At 38.9% G+C, this 23,552-nt stretch overlaps 1 protein-coding gene and 1 pseudogene across 2 annotated transcripts in view; one reads left to right on the forward strand and one right to left on the reverse strand.

Moving 5' to 3' along the window:
• Positions 1-23,552, forward strand: part of LOC308271346 (UDP-glucuronosyltransferase 2B31-like) — a 138,783-nt pseudogene that overhangs the window by 62,352 nt on the left and 52,879 nt on the right. The gene's annotated exons all lie outside the window — the stretch shown is intronic.
• LOC308271510 (disks large-associated protein 5-like) overlaps positions 1-23,552 on the reverse strand; it is a gene marked incomplete at both ends in the record, with an annotated part of 45,114 nt that overhangs the window by 14,039 nt on the left and 7,523 nt on the right. The window contains 15 exons of the mRNA XM_080707901.1: positions 224-273; positions 2,035-2,275; positions 3,137-3,197; positions 5,646-5,761; positions 7,133-7,182; positions 8,951-9,191; positions 10,075-10,135; positions 12,119-12,245; positions 12,866-12,981; positions 14,575-14,849; positions 18,175-18,245; positions 18,780-18,859; positions 19,199-19,356; positions 19,749-19,979; positions 22,783-22,845. Coding sequence (XP_080564027.1) covers positions 224-273; positions 2,035-2,275; positions 3,137-3,197; positions 5,646-5,761; positions 7,133-7,182; positions 8,951-9,191; positions 10,075-10,135; positions 12,119-12,245; positions 12,866-12,981; positions 14,575-14,849; positions 18,175-18,245; positions 18,780-18,859; positions 19,199-19,356; positions 19,749-19,979; positions 22,783-22,845 — 1,941 coding nt within the window. The remainder of the gene's footprint in view (positions 1-223; positions 274-2,034; positions 2,276-3,136; positions 3,198-5,645; positions 5,762-7,132; positions 7,183-8,950; positions 9,192-10,074; positions 10,136-12,118; positions 12,246-12,865; positions 12,982-14,574; positions 14,850-18,174; positions 18,246-18,779; positions 18,860-19,198; positions 19,357-19,748; positions 19,980-22,782; positions 22,846-23,552) is intronic.

Here is a 23,552-nt window from a genome sequence, read left to right on the forward strand (position 1 = left end):
GACCCTGTTTCAAAATAAAGAATAAAAAAAATAATAGGGCAGGGGGTGTATCTTGGAGGTCAAATGCCCCTGGGTTCCATCCCCACACCGCAAAAACAAAAAACAAACAAAAACAAAAACAAAAAACTTAAATTTAAACCTCACATACAAAAAGTAGTATTTATTTTATTTTAAAAAACAAATTGAATAAAAAAAATTTGTCAAATTAAGTGGGAAAACTTACTGAATCAAGAAGGTAGCATTCGGTAGTGAGGCTTTTATTATCAAATAGTACTGAAAAACAAGAGAAAACAATTTTTAACTTAAGTTCTACATATCAAATACCAAAACAAAAATATAGGCTGTTTTATGCTACACACACACACACACACACACACACACACACACACACACTATTTAATTTTTTCTTTTGGTACTGGAGATTGAACCCAGGGCATTCTACCTCTGAGTTACAACCCCAGCCCTATTATTTACTCTTTATTTTGAAACAGGGTCTTACTGAGTTACAAAGGGCCTAAGTAGCTGAGACTGTCCACAAACCTAGATCCTCTGGTCTCAGCCTTCTAAATGCTGGAATTACAAGCGTGCACCACCATGCCTGGCTCACACACCCCTATTTTGATAATACTGTTTTCCTTAATTTCAGTATAAAGTATCTTCTAGACAGGCACGATGGTGCATGCCTATAATCCCTGTAATTTAGGAGGCTGAGAAAGGAGTATCACAGGTTTAAGGCCAGCCCCAATAAGTTAGCAAGAATTTTTTTTCTCCCCCTAGAACTGGGGATTCAACCCAGGGGCATTCTACCTTTAAGCTACATCCCCATTCCAATTTTTTATTCTTTATTTTGAAACAGGGTCTAAGTTGCAGAGGGCCTCACTACATAGCCGAGGCTGGGAGGTGTGAACTGGTGATTCTTCTCAGCTTTCCAAGTACAGGAATTATAAGCATGCACCACCCTGCCAAGCAAGGCTGTTTCATAATAAAGAAATAAAATAGGACTGGGGTGTGGTTCAAAGGTACGATGCCCCTGGGTTCAATTCACAGCAACACACACACACACACACACACACACACACACACACACACACGTACACACGTCTTTTACAAAGAAATCTCATGCTTGTAATAGTAAAGGCACCCAAAAGATGCCGATCAAGTGCAGTTGGTGGACATTAAATGTCTGGCCATAGTTTTACCATTTTATTTCACATTAGGCCTCAGGCCAACACCACAGAGTAGCAGATGAAAATAACAAATATAACTAGAACACATCATATTATAACAAAAACATAAGTTCTTTTTCCTCTTATAGAACAGTCACAAAGTAGGTAGGAATTATCAGGAAGGAGGAAAAATAGGCTATTTTTCAGGTTTGGGATCAAGAGAAGTGTGCTACAGCATATTTTATTTTTGCAGTATTTGGGATTAAACCCAGGAGTGTTCTACCACTGAGTGATATCCCCAGCCTTTATTTATTTATTTTCTTGACACTGAGGATTGAGCCCAGGGCACTCTGAGCTACACCCCCAGGTCTTTTTAAGTTTTTTTTAAAACAGGTCTTGCTAAGTTGCTGAGACTAGTCTTCCACCTGTGCCTCTTCTCTCTCAGTCTCCCAAGTACTGGGATTACAGGCGTGCACCACCACACCAAGCTTCACGTAATTTTCATGAGATATTTATGGTGAGCATCCAATTCCTCAACTCTCATCTTTAGAAACTGGTACTCAGATTTACGATAATTTATACCTTAATCCAAGATCATTTTTTTTCTTCCTTTTCTTTTTTTTGGTGGTACTGGGGATCGAACCCAGGGGCATTCTACTTCCGAGATACATCCCTAGCCCTACTTTTAATTTTGAAATAAGGTCTCACTAAATTGCAGAGGACCTCACTAAGTAGATGAGGCTGGCCAAGATCCTGTGATTCTCCTGTCTCAGCCTCCCAAGTACTGGGACTCCAAGTGTAGGCCACCACGCCCAGCTTCCCAAGTTCATTTTTCAACAAGGTCTTATTGTGTTTTAAGTGATTTTACCTGATTGAGAAGTTTTAGCTTCTTCTTGCAAGGCATTATGTTGTGATGGCATATTTTTTTCAGGGCTACTCATCAAAACACCTTGTGAGGTAATTGAAGAATTTGTTTCCATTGTTTCTACAACCTCTGAAATTTCTTTTTTGTTAGTAGTAATATCTTCTGCTACTCCACCAGTGAGAAGAGGTAAACTAATTCTTTCACCAGGTAAGCAATCCATCTCACAGTTTATCTTATTTACATCCTGGAATTAAAAGTGGTCATTATATTACAATAGAAGTCTTGCTGCTATCAAGTAAGAAAAACAGAAAAGTGACATTCTGAACACAAGCTATAGAACACTAAATCTTACTGTCTTGCTTCATGACAATCTGTTCAAATAACATTATAGAAGAAATAGGAACAAAGGCAAGATTCTCTACAAGTACCTACACTCCAGGGAATAGCAAAAATTCTGTGTGAAGGACTAGACAGTAAATGTAGAAGGTTTGGTGGGCCAGAATCTCATTATTAACTCCACCAATGCTTTGCAAAAACAGCTAGATATAAACCATAAGCAAATAAGCATTGCTATGTTACAGTGAAGCGGTTTACAAAAATAATGGCCATAGCTGGGTGTGGTGGCACACACTTGTTATACCAGTACTTGGGAGGCTGAGACAGGAAGATTGCAGGTTTGCGGCCTGCCTCAGTAACTTAGTGAGGCTCCCCACAACTTAGGGAGGCCCTGTTTCAAAATAAAGAATAAAAAATAGGGTGAGGTTGTAGCTCAGATGTAGAATGCTCCTGGGTTCAATCCCTGGTACCAAAAAGGAAGAAAAAGAAAGAAAAGAAAAAAAAGAAAAAAAGTGGCCCAAGTTTGATTTCTCTACCTTTCTACTTTTTCTGCTTCTCTACTTTGTGGGCTCTGTATTCATCTTGATATAGATTGAAGAACAAAAAGGCATGGTTTCAAACAATCTAAAGGCCACTGAAACAAGCACTCTGAATAAATGACTGATTTAGATGTCCAATGGAAATTCTGGGTGTTGTTTATGGAGGCATTACATATAATGGCATAGCAAATGATGTACTGGGCTATCTACCATTCTGAAATGGGACTCACATGGTTTATTTCAATTAAACCCTGCAATCCAGGACACTGAGCATCTTCTACTATGCTCTTCCTGAAAAAGAGCCAAAAACAAAAGAGCAGCATTATACTCAGATAACTAAGCATATTACTATCTTTTTTGGGAGTACCTGTTACTGAACCCAGGGGCACTCTACCTTCGAGCCATATAGTCCCAGCACCCCCCTTTTTTTGTGGTACTGGGGTTCCTGGAAACCCTTCTACCTCTGGGCTACACTCACAGACCTATTTTATACTTTTTTTTTTTTTTTTTTTGAAACAGGGTCTCTTAAGCCAGCGTTCCTGGCTTCGACCTGCGCGATCCAACTGTCTCCGCCTCCCAAATGCTAGGAACAACATATTTTTATTATGAAATTCTTAATTCATATTTTATTAGAAATATCTGTCTCATAGTAGTACCACAGGTTCAATGCTAGTGTATACCCACCATAAATTTAGTGAGACCCTGTTTTGAAATAAAATTAAATAGGGCTGAGGGTGCATGCAGCTCAGAGGTAGAAAACCCCTGGGTTCAATTCCCAGTACCCACCTGCCAACCCATAGGAAAATATTTATCTCAATCTCTGAATTTTTTTAAATTTATTCTTTTTCTAGTATCTTGCTTCACTTTGCCTTTATTGTACAGAGTTGTTTATTCTAAGATACCCTTTTCAGGACTGTTTTTTAGCAATTAAGTAAATTTTTAAGAAATACTTGTAGTATGACTCAAAAGTATAGCTATTCCTAGTACAAGATAATAAACTACAGGATATATAAAAGTAAAAAATGATAATAAACTGATCTTTTATAACCTACAGATTTCTATAATACCTGAAAGATTTTTATCCTCATAAAACCTAAAAAGACTTTTGGCATATATTAAAACCTGAAAAAACTCATTCCATGAAATATTTAAGCATTTCAAAATAAAAACTGTCATTTGCTTTGCCTACTTTAATTCATAGATGCCTTTCCTACTTTCCTCATTTCTTTAGTGCAATTTGCTACAATAACTGAATTTTCGATTCTGTCCCATTTCCAGATTAGTGATAAACCCAAGAGTCTTTTCTTGGTACTAGATTATAATTTTATTTCCAACTTAAAATGCCTCTTTCCTATCATCACTGTGCACTCATGTTCCATTAACGAGGACTTTTGATGCATTTGTGTAGAGGCAGTGCTACGAAGTAGAAAAAAAGCAGACAGTATCCAGCTTCACCGGTCATAAGCTGAACTTTTCAAGTTTTCTCAACTGAAAAATGGGGATCTACTACCTTGTAGGGCTTTTGCAGTGATTAAATGAGATGATACAATTAAGAACCTAGAACCATCTCTATCCCCAAATCGTTGTTCAGGACACACCAACTCCCCTTTCTCTATGCTCTGCCATCTGTCAAGATGGCAATTTGAGGTACCTTTTCTAAAGGCTACTATAAAAGTGTCTACCTCTTTTTTTTCCTTCTTTTTTCTTTTTGCAGTACTGGGGATGGAACCCAGGGGCATTCTACATCTGAGCTCTACTCCCAGCCCTATCTTTTATGCTTTATTTTGAAAGAGGGTCTCACTGAGTTGCTAAGGGCCTAAGTAGCTGAAGCTGTCTGCGAACCCGCGATCCTCCTGTCTCAGCATCCCAAATGCTAGGATTACAAGCGTGTGGCATCATGCCCGGCAAAAGTGTTCACCTCTTAATGACCCTGGAGGGAGAATCACCAGCACTGTTGTTTTGTAGATGAGGAGGAAGCTGAAGGTTAAGCTGAACCAAAGTTTCACAGCTAGTAAGTCACAGAGCTGTGTTTTAGCTCAGATCTACTGAACACCAAAGGATACCTTATTGCATCTTTTCTTTGTAGTGCTGCACAGAATGTACTTTGCCCATCTAAACATGACCAATTAGCAACCTGAATTTTTTTTTTTTTTTTTTTGCAATACTGGGGATTGAGCTGAGGGGCATTCAGTTTAAATTAAACTGAAACTGTTCATAAGCTGTAAATAAGTATACTTAGCTTTAAACCTATGCATTTTAAATAAGAGACAAGCTGGGCGTGGTGGCGCACGCTTGTAATCCCCGCGCTTGGGAGGCTGAGACAGGAGGATCGCATGAGTTCGAAGCCAGTCTTAGCTGCCTAGTGAGGCTCTCAGCAACTTAGTGAGACCCTGTTTCAAAAAAAAAAAAAAGGTCTGGGAGTATAGCCCGGACGTTAAAAAGCCTCTGGGTTCCACCCCAGTACCACCAAAAAATAAATAAATAAATAAATAAATAAACAAGAGACAAAACATACTTTTTATTCTATATGGTTAATATACAAAATATCCCCACTTCCCTTGAGAAATAGTACATCTAATACACTTGGATAAACACTGAATATTAAAACATTAGATGATACTATGTAAGTGACTGGATAAAAGCGAACATACAAATTTCTAACAGTCTAAGAATATATCACAGCACTGATAATACGAAGAGTATGTACGCATTTATTTTTAAATTCAAAGTTCTTCTTACTGTTCTCTGCTGAGGGGCTTCAGAGGTGAAAAGGCAATCAGATTACCACCGAAGGAAAAACGTCTGGCATGCTCCTGATGTCTCCCCGCCATCTGATTACTGTAGCACAGGCCCGGCTAGAGAGAAAATGACAGACATCAAGAACCATCAAGAGTTTCACCAGGTAAATCTTCAATGTGACACTAAGAGGTTAATTAATAACATAAACAAGTTTCCATCGCAACAATAAAATTATTAATAATGTAACGATTATGCTACTTTCCAGCAACACCTAGCTTCAAATAATTTTGGGGGGGGGCACTGGGGATTGAACCCAGAGACATTGTAACCGCTGAGCCATATCCCCAGCCCTGTTTTATTTTTGTTTGTTTTTTGTTTTTGCGGGTGTGGGGATGGAACCCAGGGGCATTTGACCTCCAAGATACACCCCCTGCCCTGTTATTTTTTTTATTCTTTATTTTGAAACAGGGTCTCACTAAGTTATGGAGGGCCTCACTAACTAGCTGAGGCTGTCCGTGAACTGCAATCCTCTGGTCTCAGCCTCCTGAATGCTGGGATTACAAGTGTATACCACCACGCCCAGCTCTTATTCTTTATTTTAAAACAGGGTCTCACTGAGTTGCAAAGGGCCTCACTAAGTAACTGAGGTTGTCCTCGAACTGAGATCCTCCTGTCTCTGCCTCCTAGATGCTGGGATTACAAGCGTGTGCAACCACGCTCAGCTATACTCTTTGTTTGTTTGTTTGTTTGTTTTTGGTGGCACTGGGGTTCCTGGAAGCCCTTCTACCTCCGGGCTACACTCCCAGACCTATTTTTACATTTTTATTTGGAAACAGGGTCTCCTAAGCCAGTGCGCGGCTGGCTTCGAACCTGCATGATCCTCCTGTCTCTCCCTCCCAAGCACGGGGATTACAAGCGTGCGCCACCACGCCCGGCTATACTCTTTTAATAAGAGATTAAATATATGTTTTATGTGCCTATACACTTGTCTAAATATAAATTAAAAAAGGAAAGAGGAGAGTTTTAGAAGGAGGCCACAAAGAAGAGCTAAGATTTGAACTAGATTTAGAGGCAAGAATTCATTAAAAGTCTGAGCAATTTCCAAACAAAATATCAGGACATAAACATGGCAATCTAAAAGAATATGAACAGCTGGACATGGTGGCCCATGCTTGTAATCCCAGTACTTGGGAGGCTAAAACAGGAGGATCACAGGTTTGTGGCCAGTCTCAGCTACTTAGTGAGGCCCTCTGCAACTTAGTGAGACCCTGTTTCAAAATAAAGAATAAAAAAAATAATAGGGCAGGGGGTGTATCTTGGAGGTCAAATGCCCCTGGGTTCCATCCCCACACCGCAAAAACAAAAAACAAACAAAAACAAAAACAAAAAACTTAAATTTAAACCTCACATACAAAAAGTAGTATTTATTTTATTTTAAAAAACAAATTGAATAAAAAAAATTTGTCAAATTAAGTGGGAAAACTTACTGAATCAAGAAGGTAGCATTCGGTAGTGAGGCTTTTATTATCAAATAGTACTGAAAAACAAGAGAAAACAATTTTTAACTTAAGTTCTACATATCAAATACCAAAACAAAAATATAGGCTGTTTTATGCTACACACACACACACACACACACACACACACACACACACACCCCTATTTAATTTTTTCTTTTGGTACTGGAGATTGAACCCAGGGCATTCTACCTCTGAGTTACAACCCCAGCCCTATTATTTACTCTTTATTTTGAAACAGGGTCTTACTGAGTTACAAAGGGCCTAAGTAGCTGAGACTGTCCACAAACCTAGATCCTCTGGTCTCAGCCTTCTAAATGCTGGAATTACAAGCGTGCACCACCATGCCTGGCTCACACACCCCTATTTTGATAATACTGTTTTCCTTAATTTCAGTATAAAGTATCTTCTAGACAGGCACGATGGTGCATGCCTATAATCCCTGTAATTTAGGAGGCTGAGAAAGGAGTATCACAGGTTTAAGGCCAGCCCCAATAAGTTAGCAAGAATTTTTTTTCTCCCCCTAGAACTGGGGATTCAACCCAGGGGCATTCTACCTTTAAGCTACATCCCCATTCCAATTTTTTATTCTTTATTTTGAAACAGGGTCTAAGTTGCAGAGGGCCTCACTACATAGCCGAGGCTGGGAGGTGTGAACTGGTGATTCTTCTCAGCTTTCCAAGTACAGGAATTATAAGCATGCACCACCCTGCCAAGCAAGGCTGTTTCATAATAAAGAAATAAAATAGGACTGGGGTGTGGTTCAAAGGTACGATGCCCCTGGGTTCAATTCACAGCAACACACACACACACACACACACACACACACACACACACACACACACGTACACACGTCTTTTACAAAGAAATCTCATGCTTGTAATAGTAAAGGCACCCAAAAGATGCCGATCAAGTGCAGTTGGTGGACATTAAATGTCTGGCCATAGTTTTACCATTTTATTTCACATTAGGCCTCAGGCCAACACCACAGAGTAGCAGATGAAAATAACAAATATAACTAGAACACATCATATTATAACAAAAACATAAGTTCTTTTTCCTCTTATAGAACAGTCACAAAGTAGGTAGGAATTATCAGGAAGGAGGAAAAATAGGCTATTTTTCAGGTTTGGGATCAAGAGAAGTGTGCTACAGCATATTTTATTTTTGCAGTATTTGGGATTAAACCCAGGAGTGTTCTACCACTGAGTGATATCCCCAGCCTTTATTTATTTATTTTCTTGACACTGAGGATTGAGCCCAGGGCACTCTGAGCTACACCCCCAGGTCTTTTTAAGTTTTTTTTAAAACAGGTCTTGCTAAGTTGCTGAGACTAGTCTTCCACCTGTGCCTCTTCTCTCTCAGTCTCCCAAGTACTGGGATTACAGGCGTGCACCACCACACCAAGCTTCACGTAATTTTCATGAGATATTTATGGTGAGCATCCAATTCCTCAACTCTCATCTTTAGAAACTGGTACTCAGATTTACGATAATTTATACCTTAATCCAAGATCATTTTTTTTCTTCCTTTTCTTTTTTTTGGTGGTACTGGGGATCGAACCCAGGGGCATTCTACTTCCGAGATACATCCCTAGCCCTACTTTTAATTTTGAAATAAGGTCTCACTAAATTGCAGAGGACCTCACTAAGTAGATGAGGCTGGCCAAGATCCTGTGATTCTCCTGTCTCAGCCTCCCAAGTACTGGGACTCCAAGTGTAGGCCACCACGCCCAGCTTCCCAAGTTCATTTTTCAACAAGGTCTTATTGTGTTTTAAGTGATTTTACCTGATTGAGAAGTTTTAGCTTCTTCTTGCAAGGCATTATGTTGTGATGGCATATTTTTTTCAGGGCTACTCATCAAAACACCTTGTGAGGTAATTGAAGAATTTGTTTCCATTGTTTCTACAACCTCTGAAATTTCTTTTTTGTTAGTAGTAATATCTTCTGCTACTCCACCAGTGAGAAGAGGTAAACTAATTCTTTCACCAGGTAAGCAATCCATCTCACAGTTTATCTTATTTACATCCTGGAATTAAAAGTGGTCATTATATTACAATAGAAGTCTTGCTGCTATCAAGTAAGAAAAACAGAAAAGTGACATTCTGAACACAAGCTATAGAACACTAAGTCTTACTGTCTTGCTTCATGACAATCTGTTCAAATAACATTATAGAAGAAATAGGAACAAAGGCAAGATTCTCTACAAGTACCTACACTCCAGGGAATAGCAAAAATTCTGTGTGAAGGACTAGACAGTAAATGTAGAAGGTTTGGTGGGCCAGAATCTCATTATTAACTCCACCAATGCTTTGCAAAAACAGCTAGATATAAACCATAAGCAAATAAGCATTGCTATGTTACAGTGAAGCGGTTTACAAAAATAATGGCCATAGCTGGGTGTGGTGGCACACACTTGTTATACCAGTACTTGGGAGGCTGAGACAGGAAGATTGCAGGTTTGCGGCCTGCCTCAGTAACTTAGTGAGGCTCCCCACAACTTAGGGAGGCCCTGTTTCAAAATAAAGAATAAAAAATAGGGTGAGGTTGTAGCTCAGATGTAGAATGCTCCTGGGTTCAATCCCTGGTACCAAAAAGGAAGAAAAAGAAAGGAAAGAAAAAAAAGAAAAAAAGAAAAGAAAAAAAAGAAAAAATGTGGCCCAAGTTTGATTTCTCTACCTTTCTACTTTTTCTGCTTCTCTACTTTGTGGGCTCTGTATTCATCTTGATATAGATTGAAGAACAAAAAGGCATGGTTTCAAACAATCTAAAGGCCACTGAAACAAGCACTCTGAATAAATGACTGATTTAGATGTCCAATGGAAATTCTGGGTGTTGTTTATGGAGGTATTACATATAATGGCATAGCAAATGATGTACTGGGCTATCTACCATTCTGAAATGGGACTCACATGGTTTATTTCAATTAAACCCTGCAATCCAGGACACTGAGCATCTTCTACTATGCTCTTCCTGAAAAAGAAAAGAGCCAAAAACAAAAGAGCAGCATTATACTCAGATAACTAAGCATATTACTATCTTTTTTGGGAGTACCTGTTACTGAACCCAGGGGCACTCTACCTTCGAGCCATATAGTCCCAGCACCCCCCTTTTTTTTGTGGTACTGGGGTTCCTGGAAACCCTTCTACCTCTGGGCTACACTCACAGACCTATTTTATACTTTTTTTTTTTTTTTAAACAGGGTCTCTTAAGCCAGCGTTCCTGGCTTCGACCTGCACGATCCTCCTGTCTCCGCCTCCCAAATACTAGGAACAACATATTTTTATTATAAAATTCTTAATTCATATTTTATTAGAAATATCTGTCTCATAGTAGTACCACAGGTTCAATGCTAGTGTATACCCACCATAAATTTAGTGAGACCCTGTTTTGAAATAAAATTCAATAGGGCTGAGGGTGCAGCTCAGAGATAGAAAACCCCTGGGTTCAATTCCCAGTACCCACCTGCCAACCCATAGGAAAATATTTCTACCTCAGAGGTAGCTCTGAGGTAGAATGCAACTGGATTCAACTCCATTACCTCCCACCACAAAACACCTCTGCAAAATAAACAAATGAATATTAAAACTATAGTAAGAGAATAGTTCTCAGCCATTTGATTGGCAAAGCTCAAACATATTGATACTACATTGAAAAAAAAAAGTAGAAACTCTCATACAGTGCTGGAAGGAATACAAATTGAGATTATGTATTTGTACAAAAGAGAACTGAAAAGTAAACAAGGCTGTTCCTTGTAGCCTTGACTGTAAGAGTGACAAACTGAACCCAAAGTTAATAGTCAAGAGAATCTTATTAAACCAATTGTGGTGCATCCATAACTAAGTACTATGCAACTTTAAACACAAACTCACATGTACATGTATACATGGAGAATGTCTTCAACATTTAACATTAAATAAAAATGATAAATGTGTACTATAAACTTTATATTTCTTAAAAGAGAAAATATTTGCCTACATCATACATTATTTATCTCTGGAAATATCTGTAAGAAATAAATAGCACCCAAGAGTAACTCCCTTCTCAATGGAGCATTGGGAAGGAAACTTTTCACTTACACTTTTTCCTACGCTTTGAATTAGGAACCACCTGTGCTACCAACCAGCTTAATCTGCCACCCCCCACCCCCAGTACTGGGAATTGAACCCAGGGGCATTCTACCTCCGAGCTGCACCCCCAGTCTTTTTTTTGTGTGTGTGGTACTGGGGGTGGAACCCAGAGGCTTTCTACCTCTAGGCTAGTCCCAGATCTATTTTATATTTATTTGGAAACAGGGTCTCACTAAGTTGCTGAGAGCCTCACTAAGTAGCTAAGGCTGGCTTCGAACCTGTGTGATCCTCCTGTCTCAGCCTCCCAAGTGTGGGGATTACAAGCGTGCGCCACCAGGCCCAGCTTATTTTTTATTCTTTTTTATTTTTTTTTTTTGTACTGGGAGTGGAACCCTGGGGCCTTCTTCCTCTGGGATATAACCCCAGAGCTATTTTTATATTTTATTTGGAAACAGGGTCTCACTAAGTTGCTGAGAGCCTCACTAAGCTGCTGAGGCTGGCTTCAAACTTGTGTGATCCTTCTGTTTCAGCCTCCCAAGTACTAGGATTACAAGCATGCACCACCATGCCCGGCCATATTCTTTATTTTTAAAACAGGGTCTCACTAAGTTGCTGAGAGCCTCACTAAGTAGCTGAGGCTGGCCGAGAACCTGTGATCCTCTTCTCTCAGCTTCCCAAAGACTGGGATTACGAGTGTGCACCACCACGCCGGGCTTAATTTGGCTTTTAAATGTCTACATATAAGCATTTTTCAAAATAAAGAATAAAATCAGGCTGGGAGTGTAGCACAGAGGTAGAATGCCCCTGGGTCAATTCCCATTAACACACACATACACACCCCTACACATTAATACAAAATTCTAATGCAAGGAACAAACACACAGACCTGAAATATGGCACATCATGCTCTGGCAGAGATGCCTGACTCTGATTTATTTCAAGTGATGAGACTTTGTTTCTTGAAAGACCATTTGAATTTGTAGTAGTATCTTCATTTGGACTTAAGCCATGTTCTATAAATTAAACAGTACATATCAATTTCAAAGCAGCAATTCCTAAAATGATATCCCGCCCATTTTTTTTGATCTTTCAATTTTTTTCAATGTTGAATTTACAAATTTCATTTCTGCCTCAATTATTTCATTCACACCTCCTCAAATGTGGTTCTCAGTATTATTCATATTGAATATACTTAATACCAGTGAACTGAAATTTTACATTTAAGCCGGGTGTGGCGGCTCACACTTGTAATCCCAGCTTTTGGGAGGCTGAGACTGGAGGATCTCAGTTCACGGACAGCCTCAGCTACTTAGTGAGGCCCTCCGCAATTCAGTGAGTTTCAAAGTAAAGAATAAAACCCTGTTTAAAAATTGGGCAGGGGGTATAGCTCGGAGATCAAATGCCTCTAGGTTCCGTCCCCCAGACCCGCAAAAAAAAAAAAAAATTAAATTTACATTCAAATTTATATTTTTTTCCATCTCCTCAGTCTGTATTCTTCATTCTTTCTCCATGTTTTCCCATTTCTTCTGAATCTGAGGTCAAATATCAGAACTATTATGGTGAAATTGAGCTCTAAACAAAGCTCTAGTTAATCATAACCCAGAAAAGTATAAGTTTAATTAAAATACTATACCATCATTCAAAACTGTTGGAGAACCCAAAGAACACTGTAATTTATCTGAATCTTGCTGTATTGTCTTGGTAGATTTTCGTGCCAAGATTTCTTTTGTTGCTTCTTGAGTCTTCTCTCTAAAAACAATAGCAAAAATATACTTCATAAACATTAACTCCATATATCTAATTATGAGATTTCAGAATTATGGTGCTTTTTAAAAATATGGAATAAATAAAAATGTTTCTATTTTAAAAAATAAGTATATTCTGAAGGAGAAAAAGTTTAAAAACTTATAATGGGAAGGTCTGTCTTTATTAATTATAATAAGATGGAAAAATGTGTGTGTGTGTGTGTGTGTGTGTGTGTGTGTGTGTGTGTGTGTAGCACTGAAGATTAAACCCAAGGGCATTCTACCTCCAAGCCACATCTCCAGCCCTATTTTATTTTGCAACAGGGTTTCACTACTTGCTGAGGCTGTCCTTGAATCTGTGATCCTCCTTTCTCAGTCTCCCAAGTACTGGGATTATAAAGTGTAACATCACACCTGGCTAAATGCAAAGATGTTGAAGACTTCTTAATGAAATATACGCATTTAATAGTCTTGGATACTCCTGAGTAGTTTTATTTTTTGTTTGTTTCTGCTGCCAGCTAGTCTCTGAAAACAGCCTTGCCATTTCTTTTAAGAGTCCACACTTTGCAAATCAATGATTTTTTGTTGTTGTTAGATATACTTTTCCTAAAGTAACTCTCAGGGGGGAAAAAAAGGGGCAAAAACAAATTAAAAAAAGCCCTGAGAACTGTTTTTGTTTGTTTGTTTTTAAGTACTAGGGATTGAACCGTAGCCCTATTTTTATTCTTTATTATGAAACAGGGTCTCACTCAGTTGCACAGGGTCTCATTAAATAGGTGAGGCTGGCTGCAAATCTGCAATCCTGTCTCAGCCTCCCAAGTACTGGGATTACAAGCATGTGCCACCATGCCCAGCGAGCCCTGAGCATTTTTATGGCGCCTTTCTTTTTGTAAAAAATTTTACTTCTGCTGGGTGTGGTGGTACACATCTGAAATACAGTTGCTTTGGAAGACCCTGTATCTCAAAATATAAAAGGGGAATGCAGCTCAGTGGTAGAGCACTTGCCTTGCTAGCATGTTTGAAAGGCCCAGTAACATGTTTTATATCAATGAATATATATGTGTTATAATTAAGCCACTTATGAAAAGCAAAATTTAAAAAAAAGCCCTAGATTGGTGAAAATAAAAAGTACATAGGAAATAGCAAAACTGTAAAAAAATGTTACTACAGCCTTCTGAAGAATGATTTTTGAAAGAATTTTTTAGAATTATAATAATTATAATTAACCCAATTCAAAATCACAGGCCAAATCTATAAAAGGGATTTGTTACTAGCTTTCTTAGCAAGAAACAAAATCTCACTAAGATTTTAAGATTTTATATGTACATTTGTGTGTGTTTACACGCACACATATTTTTCCATTTTTAAGATTATATTCTGCCTGGCGTGGTGGCGCACGCTTGTAATTCCCGCGCTTGGGAGGAGGAGACAGGAGGATCATGCAGGTTCGAAGCCAGCCTCAACTGGTGTAAGAGACCCTGTTTCCAAATAAAATATAAAATAGGTCTGGGAGTGTAGCCCGGAGGTAGAAGGGCTTCCAGGAATCCCAGTACCACCAAAAAAAAAAAAAAAAAAAAAAAAAAGATTATATTCTTACATTTCTGTTTTTAGGGGGCTCCAGATATAACTTGGCGTCAAGAAAGCATTGGCACTTCTGGGAGTCATGGGTGCTACTTGATAGCTCTTCAGACCATCCAGGGGATGAAACATAAAGTCACTGGGTGCAAATGAAATCTTTCCTTTGGTTTTAATAGGATTTGTCTTAGAGAATCTTTCCATATTCGATAAGACTCCATCTGGATCCAATCCGTTGGTTGCACTGGCTTGTGAATCCAAAGTATTTCCTTCACTATCAACTTTAAAAGAAACGACCTAGATGTAAGTAAACAGAATAAAGTAAGAATTTCTCTTCTAGAGATAGGTTCAACCAATTTTTGCAGTTTTGAAAATATGACAACTGAGCTATATGTTGCAGGTACATAATTTGAGAGACAAAGCCAAATAAAATTAAAATGTATATATAAATGTATATATGGAATATATCATTGGTTCTCTCTCTTCCTGAATCATAGCAATGGTTTTATTTATCTTTTTTTTTTTTTTTTTTTTTTTGCGGTACAGAGATGGAGCCCAGGGGCACTGTACCTCCAAACTACAGCCCCAACCCTATTTTTTTTTTATAGTCTTTTTACTTTTTTGTTTGTTTGTCTGTGGTACTGGGGGTAGAATTCAGAGGCTTTTCTACCTCCGGGCTACACTCCCAGAGCTATTTTATACTTTATTTGGAAACAGGGTCTCACTAAGTTGCTGAGAGCCTCCCTAAGTAGCTGAGGCTGGCTTCCAACCTGTGTGATCCTCCTGTCTCAGCCTCCCAAGCGCTGAGATTACAAGCGTGCGCCACCATGCCGGGATGCTGGGGATAGAACCCAGGGGCATTCGACCTCCGAACTATACCCCCTGCCCTATTTTTTTAATCTTTATTTTGAAACAGGGTCTCACTGAGTTGCAAAGGGCCTCACTAAGTAGCCTGGCTGGCTGCAGTTGTTTTTGACACAAACCATTACTATGATCCAGGAAGAGAACCAATTCTAATCAAAGGAATAAATAACACCCTGTACATATTACAACACATTAAAATATAGGAAAACTAAGAGGGAAAATATATTCAACTAACAAATATCTTTTTACTTAAATTTACATAGATAATCACAATTAATTTAAAATAAGGGATTTAGTATTTTATTAGTGGACTAACATTATTATTAGAGACCAAATCCTTTCTCTTTTTTTTTTTGGTGGTACTGAAGATGGACCCCAGTGGCATTCTACTTCCCCAGCCCTATTTAATTCTTTTGTTTTGAAAAGGTCTCATTAAGTTGCAGAGGGCCTCACAAAGTATCAAGAATCTGCAATCCTCCTGTCTCAACCTCCCAAGTATTGGGATTATAGGTGTTTGTCACCATGTCTGGTGCCAAATTCTCTTTTAAAATAAACTTAAAATTTTTTAAATAAATAAATAAATAAAATAACCTTAAACCAGATGTGGTAACACATCTATAATCTCAATACTTGGGAGTATGAGACAGAAGGATCACAGGTTGGAAGACAGCCTCAGCAATTTACGAGACTCTCAGTAACCTAGCAAGACCCTGTTTCAAAAACAAAAATAAAAAGGGGTAGGAGTTTATCCCAGATGTAGAATGCCCCTGGGTTAGATTCTCAGTATCAAAAAATAATAGATGATATATAAAATATAAAAATAATAACCTTATGATAAGAATATGTTACAATGTAACACAGTAAGATAAATCATACAAAATATGGTATTTTCTTTGCCAGGTCAATTAATTAATTTATTTATTTATTCATTACTTTTTGTGGTACTAGGGATTGACCCCAGGGGCATTCTACTGCTGAGCTATACCCCAAACCCTCTATTTTATTTTTTATTTTGAAACAGGGTCTCACTAAGTTGTGGAAGGCCTCACTAAGTAGCTGAGGCTGGCTGTAAACCTGCAGTCCTCCTGTCTCTGCCTTCCAAGTACTGGGATTACATGCCTATGTCACCATGCTCAGCTCTTCCAGGTCAACTTGTTACTTAGTATTTAAACATAATTTTTGGAGGTTCCTAAGTTTCTGGGTTTTTTTTTTTTTTTTTTTTTTTTTTTTTTGGCGGAACTGGGGGTGGAACCCAGGGGCATTCTACCTCTGAGCTATACCCCCAGCCCTATTTTTTATTCTTTATTTGGAAACAGGGTTTCACTGAATTGCAAAGGGCCTCATTAAGTGGCTAGGCTGTCCTCAAACCACAATCCTCATGTCTCAGCCTCCCAAATGCTGGGATTACAGGTGTGCACCACCACACCTGGCTTTGATTTATTTTTTAAGTTTCTTATTTTTAATGAGATCTGAACTCAAACCAAGGTATTTTGACCTGGACAAAGAATTAAGTGGCAACATTATTCTGAAGACCAGTGTGGCAATAACATTAAACACCAGTGATAATATTTAAGAGGAAAATAAATCTTAAGAGCAGAGCTATATGGTCTAGCTGGTTAATAAGATTCACCCTGTACTGCCTTCCTAGAAGATCTACATTTGATCCTTAAAAATAATCTAGACAGGTTGGTTACTGTTCAACCTAACTTTTTTTTTTAAAGGTATAATTTTAGCACTAATTATAAACCAAAAGATCAGGTCCTCAAAATAATGCCTCTGAGTGAGACCTCACTTAAAAAAAAATTAAAATAAAATAAAACAGAGCCAGGCGTGGTGCTGCATGTTTGTAATGACAGTACTTGGGAGGCTGAGACAGGAGGAGCAGAGGTTTGCAGCCAGCCTCAGCTACTTAGGCCCTCTACAACTCAGTGAAACCCTGTTTTAAAATAAAGAATAAAAAAATAGGGCTGGGGTGTAACTTGGAGGTAGAATGCTCCCAGGTCCATCCTCAGTTCTGAAAAAAATAAATAAATAAATAAAAAATAGGGCTGGGGGTATAGCTCAGAGGTAGAATGACCCTGGATTCAATCTCCAGTACCACAATAAAATAAAATAAGGCTGACAGTTTAATTCAAAGGTAAAATGCTCCAAGGTTCATTCTCCAGTGTCACCACTAAAGGAAAAAAAAAAAAATAGTACCTTTTTTGGGAGAGCCTTATTAGATACTACACTAGATGCCTTCAGAAACATCAGCTAATTTTTTTTTTTAAAGTATTGAACCCAGGAGGGTTCTGCCCCCAAGCCATACCCCAGCCCTATTTTATTTTTAAACAGGGCCTTGCTAAGTTGCTGAGGCTGGCCTCTAACCTATGATCCTCCTATCTCAGCTTACCAGGTACTCAGAGTACAGGAGCGTGCCACAACGCCTGGATTAGTTAATTCTTACAACAATACTCTGAGGGAATTCTAGGGACGGAAACTCAGTGACATAGCATGCCCCAAATTATGCAGCTAACTGGAAGCAGAGACAAGATGCAACCGCTGGTCATTGAATCCAAAGTCAACACATTGCACCCTTTTCCATCCTATTTCTTATCTAATTCTCACATAATGGTTCCTCTCAGCTGTGTTTTTAGTTCAAGGTTTTAACATATGTGGCCTAACCTCTTAAGTAGTTCTATATGCTTGATTTCAACTTGATCAAAGTAGGAATGAAGTCTTCAAGGCACCTAGAAATGAATACATGTTTATACTCTACCTTGTCAGGTTTTGTTTTTACCTTTTGGGCAGGTCTTCCTTTATTTGGTGCATTCCTTTCTGATTCATGATCTAAATAAAAACAAAGTAAGATTACCAATTTTGACTGATATAAAATGTTGCATTAAAAGTATGAAGTAATTTGGGAAAGGTAAAAAAGGCAACAGGAATGTATGTCTTAAAGAATTTTTATGATGGAATTCAACTGTAAAAAGGGATAAAAACAAAATGTCCTGCTAAATATACACCAGCTACTTCAAAACAAAACAAATAAGCCAGGCATGCCTGTAATCCCAGTACTTGGGAGGCTGAGACAGGAGGATCACTGATTTGAGGACAGCCTCAGCAAGGAGTGAGACTCCAATCAACCTAGTGAGGCCTAAAATAAAACAATAAAGCAGGGCTAGAAGTGTAGCTCAAAGGTAGAATGCTCCCAGGTTCAATCTCCAGTACCACAAACAAAACAAAAACAATAAAGGCATTTTTTACCTTTTTCTTTTTCCTCTGAATACCAAATGTTTATTTATTATAGACAGAAAAAATATAGAAAAGCACACACAAAAAAACGCCAACAAAAATAAAACAAATCACACGAGATGCCATTACTGACGTCAGACTTCAGAATGTTTTCCATGTTTTTTGTGTTCACATAGTCACATACTATTTTCCAGAACTGTGATCCTATTCTTCAGAATTTAATCTGTTTTCCTCTTTGCCCACTTCATATATCATGAACCATGTCATTAAGTGGTCTCAGCAGCTGCCCTGTATTTCACCAAACGGATGAAGTGGGATTTATCGGGGCCATTCATTTCTCATTCTAAAGCACTGCTTCAACCTCCCAGCACCCGCCATCTGCTCACTGAATTTCAGAGCGCAGAAGCTACCTCCCAGATTGGAACTTCCCATTTCCTTCTTCCCTACTCAAAGAAGTACATGCTGATTTTAAAAACTAAACACAAAGACCTCAAGGACTACAAATCTGGTAGAGTCACTACCGGAGCAATGCTTCTTCCCATCAGTACCCGTTGTGGCCGGCTTTCTCGTTGTGTTCGACGAGCTTGTTCTGGAAATCTGCTTTGCTGCTTGAGTAGCTGATCGAGTGATTCTCATCGACGCTGGCACAGCGGGATGCACAACTGCAGGGAAAAATAATGTAATCAAACGGTCTTGTCACTGATAACTATTAATGTGGTAGCATCAATAGTTGCTAAAACTGCTGGGCGTGGTGCTGCACGCTTGTAATCCCAGCATTTGGGAGGCTGAGACCGGAGGATCGTGGTTCATGGCCAGCCTCAGCTAGTACTTAGTGAGGCCCTCCGCAACTTAGTGAGACCGTTTCAAAATAAAGAGTAAAAAATAGGGCTGAAGGTGTAGCTCAGAGGTAGAATGTCCTTGAGTTCCATCCTCAGTACCACAAAAAATATATAAATAAATAAAAATATTCATAATTGCTAAAGCCAGGCGAGGTGATGCACGCTTGTAATCCCAGCATTTGGGAGGCTGAGACCAGAGGATCGTGGTTCATGGACAGCCTCAGCTACTATGTGAAGCCCTCTGCAACTCAGTGAGACCTGGTTTCAAAATAAAGAATAAAAGAAAAAAAATAGGGCAGGGGGTGTAGCTCGGAGGTCGAATGCCCCTGGGTTCCATCCCCAGACCCGCAGGAAAAAATAAATAAATAAATAAAATAAAATAATAACAATTGCTAAAATTCCTACCTTTTTTCTCTTTGTCCAATAATTTCTTTTCAGAAGTTTGTCTTTGACAAGGTTGCATTGCTCGGACATTATTCCTATTCTCAACCTATTTAACAAATTAAGTACAATGTGATTTCATTGCAAAAGGAATCAATCCATCACATTTTTAACCTATAAAATAATTCCTCAGCTGAATCCTGACAATTGTAAAAATTACTCAGCAAAAATATAATAACCCAAACAAAATAAAATGAAGAAAAATTTTCCATTATGCAAACTTCCTTAAATCCTTTTTTGAGAATCCAATAATTTAGAAAATGGTAATAACCTATGCTACCAAAAATACATCAGCTACCACTAGCTGGGTGTAGTGACATACCCTTGTAATCCCAACACCTGAGAGGCTGAGACAGGAGGATCCCAGATTAAAGGATAGCCTCAGCAACTCAGTGAGGTACTCAACTTAGTAGACTGTTTGAAAACAGAAAATAAAAAAAGGCTGCAGGTGAAGCTTGGAAGAAGAATGCCCCTTGGGTTCAATTCCTTCACTTAAATGAGAAGAACACAGGTTCCAGGCCAGCCTTAGCAATTTATCAAGACTGTCAGCAACTCAGGGAGACCCTGTTTCAAAACAAACAAGCCAGGCATAGTGGTAGATGCTTGTAATCCCAGTACTTGGGAGACTGCAACAGGGGGATTGCAGGTTTGTGGCCAGCCTCAGCTACTTAGTGTGGTCCTCTACAAATTAGTGAGACCCTGTTTCAAAATAAAGAATAAAAAAGCCGGGTGTGGTGGCGCACGCTTGTTATCCCCGCGCTTGGGAGGCAGAGACAGGAGGATCGCGCAGGTTCAAAGCCAGCCGCGTGCGCTGGCTTAGGAGACCCTGTTTCCAAATAAAAATGTAAAAATAGGTCTGGGAGTGTAGCCCGGAGTAGAAGGGCTTCCAGGAACCTCAGTAACCCCCCCCCCAAAAAAAAGGAATAAAAAATAGAGCTGGGAGTATATCTCAGACATAGGTTAATTCCCCAGCACCACACACAACAAAAAAGCAAAACAAAAAATTAAAAAATAGAGCTAGGGGTATAGGGCTCAGAGGGAGAATGTCCCTAGGTCTCCAGTACTGAAAAAACAAAAACAAAAGAAAAACAATTTAAAAAAGAGCTGGGGAGCCAGACATGGTGGCGCATGCTGTACTTGGAAGGCTAAGACAGGAAGATCACAGGTTCGTAGCCAGCCTTGGCTACTTAGTGAGGTCTTCTGCAACTTAGTGAGACCCTGTTTCAAAATAAACAATAAAAAATAGGGCTGGGGTGTAGCTAGGAGGTAGAATGCTCCTGGGTTCAATTGCCGGTACTGCAAAAAAGAGCTAGAGATGTAGCTTGAAGGTAGAATTCCCCTAGATTCAATCCTCAGTCACACACACACACACACACACACACACACACACACACGAACACACGAACACACAATTGACTGTAACCTTTGTGTGTATGTATGTGTGATTCTAGAGATTAAACCCCAAGGCATTCTACCTCTGAGCTACACCCCAGCCCAATTTTATTTTTTATTTTAAAACAGAGCCTCGCTGAGTTGCTAAGGCTGGTCTCAAACCTGCAATCCACTTGACTCAGCCTCCCAAGTAATGGGATTACAAGTGTGCACCACCACACCCGGCAACGATATAACTTTCTGATAGTCCCTAAATATACCAGGCATACTCGCTCTTCAAAACCTTTGAATTTTGCCTAGAAAATTCTTCTGGATAGACAGCTCTTTCCTATGGTTCACTCATTCAGTTCCTTAGACTTCACTCAAAATGCCACCATCTTGGGGGCTTGATGGTGGATGCCGGTAATCCCAGTACTTGGGGATTGAGTTAGGAGGATCACAGGTTTGAGACTAGCCTCAGCAAAATAGTGAGATTCTCAGCAACCTCTCGAGACCTTGTTTTAAACAAAAAATAAAAAGGAGCCAAGCCTCGTGGTGCACATTTGTAATTCTAGTACTTGGGAAGCTGAGACAGGAGGATCACAGGATCGCAGCCAGCTTCAGCAATCTGTGAGCCCCTCTGCAACCTAGTGAGACTCTGCTTCAAAACAAAGAATGAAATAATTGTGGGGGTGTAGCTCAGAGGTAGAATGCCCCTAAGTTCCATCCCCAGTACCACAAGAAAAATAAGGGCGGGGGGCTGGACTGGGGGTATAGCTGGGTAGAAGAGCCCTGGGTTCCTGGGTTCCATTTTCACTTACAAAAAAAAAAAAAAATCCTAAACCTAAATAAACAAAATGCCACAATCTCAATAAGCCTCTCCCTTAATGCTCTAATCAAAATTCTATCCCACACCTACTTCTAGCATTCCCCAATTCCCTTCTTAGTCTTCTACATAATATTTATAACCATCTGATATTATATATATATATATAATTTTCAAGCTGACATTCTTATATGTAAGCTTCATGACGCCAGGAATTTTGTTTTGTTCATTACTATATCCCAGAACCTAAAAAGGCACCAGGAATATAGTAGTGACTCAGTATCTATTGCATATATGAATTTTAGCTTCTCTGCTGGATAAAGTCATACTATTTTCCTCCTTGCCCCCTCCATTTTATTTTAGTACCTCCTAAAACTTCTATTTGTAGCAATATTTCAAAGACTCAGAAGTTTATAAACATAATGTGACAAAAAGATAGTTTGGTTATGGCTCTCACATAGAATATTTGGGCAAAAATACTTTTAGTGAAAATATCCTTAGTATGTAGCCAAAAACTGCTCTAAGTCACTATACCACATACAATAATTTCAGCACCTATTAAGAAATCACTGTGTTGGAATCAGATATTAAAAACATATTTACTTATTCTCAGAAAAAAAGTACAATGTGAACGTTAGTAACAATTATCTACTACCTTAGTCGGCTCAATGTGATCTTTGGCCTTTGATCTTGTGATCCGCACAGAAGATGTAATGACCTTCAAAGAATAAAAAAAAATCAAGTTAAAAAAGTGAACTGACAAGCTGGGCGTGGTGGTGCACACTTGTAAACCCAGTACTTGGGAGGCTGAGACAGGAGGATCGCACAGGTCCGAAGCCAGCCTCAGCTACTTAGTGAGGCTCTCAGCCACTTAGTGACACCCTGTTTCCAAACAAAATATTAAAAAAATGAACTGGCAAAAGTTTACTTCTGTGTCTCATTATGAAATGAAGTTTCCAATTCAAAATTAATCTTATCCTTAATTATTTATGGCCAAAAGTACTTCCTAACTTAAATTCCTATTTTTTTCTGCTTCTAACTGATTAAAATTAGGTTTAAGTTAATAGCTTCAAAACTTCTCTCGCATTATGATCCTCATTAATATGATTAGTTAGATTTGTCTGGGAAGGGGGTAGATGAACAGCCTAGAAGATGAGTAGAGGAAAGGAGTACTGAGTATGAGGAGCTTTGTTTTTTCTTTTTTTGTGGTCCTAGGGATTGAACCCAGGGCTGTTCTACCTCTGAGATACACTTCCAGTCTTATTTTATCTTTATTGTGAACAGGGTCTCACTAAGTTGCAGAGGTTCTCGAGGCCACCACGCTGGCTGGCTGTTTTGCTTTCTGTTTATAAAAAGATATCTTTAGGTGGGTGTGTTTGTGCATGCCGGTAATCCAGTACTTGGAAGGCTGAAACAGGAGGATCA

The sequence above is a fragment of the Muscardinus avellanarius genome (genome assembly GCF_963383645.1).
Source record: "Muscardinus avellanarius genome assembly, chromosome: 12".
Lineage (NCBI taxonomy): Eukaryota > Metazoa > Chordata > Mammalia > Rodentia > Gliridae > Muscardinus > Muscardinus avellanarius.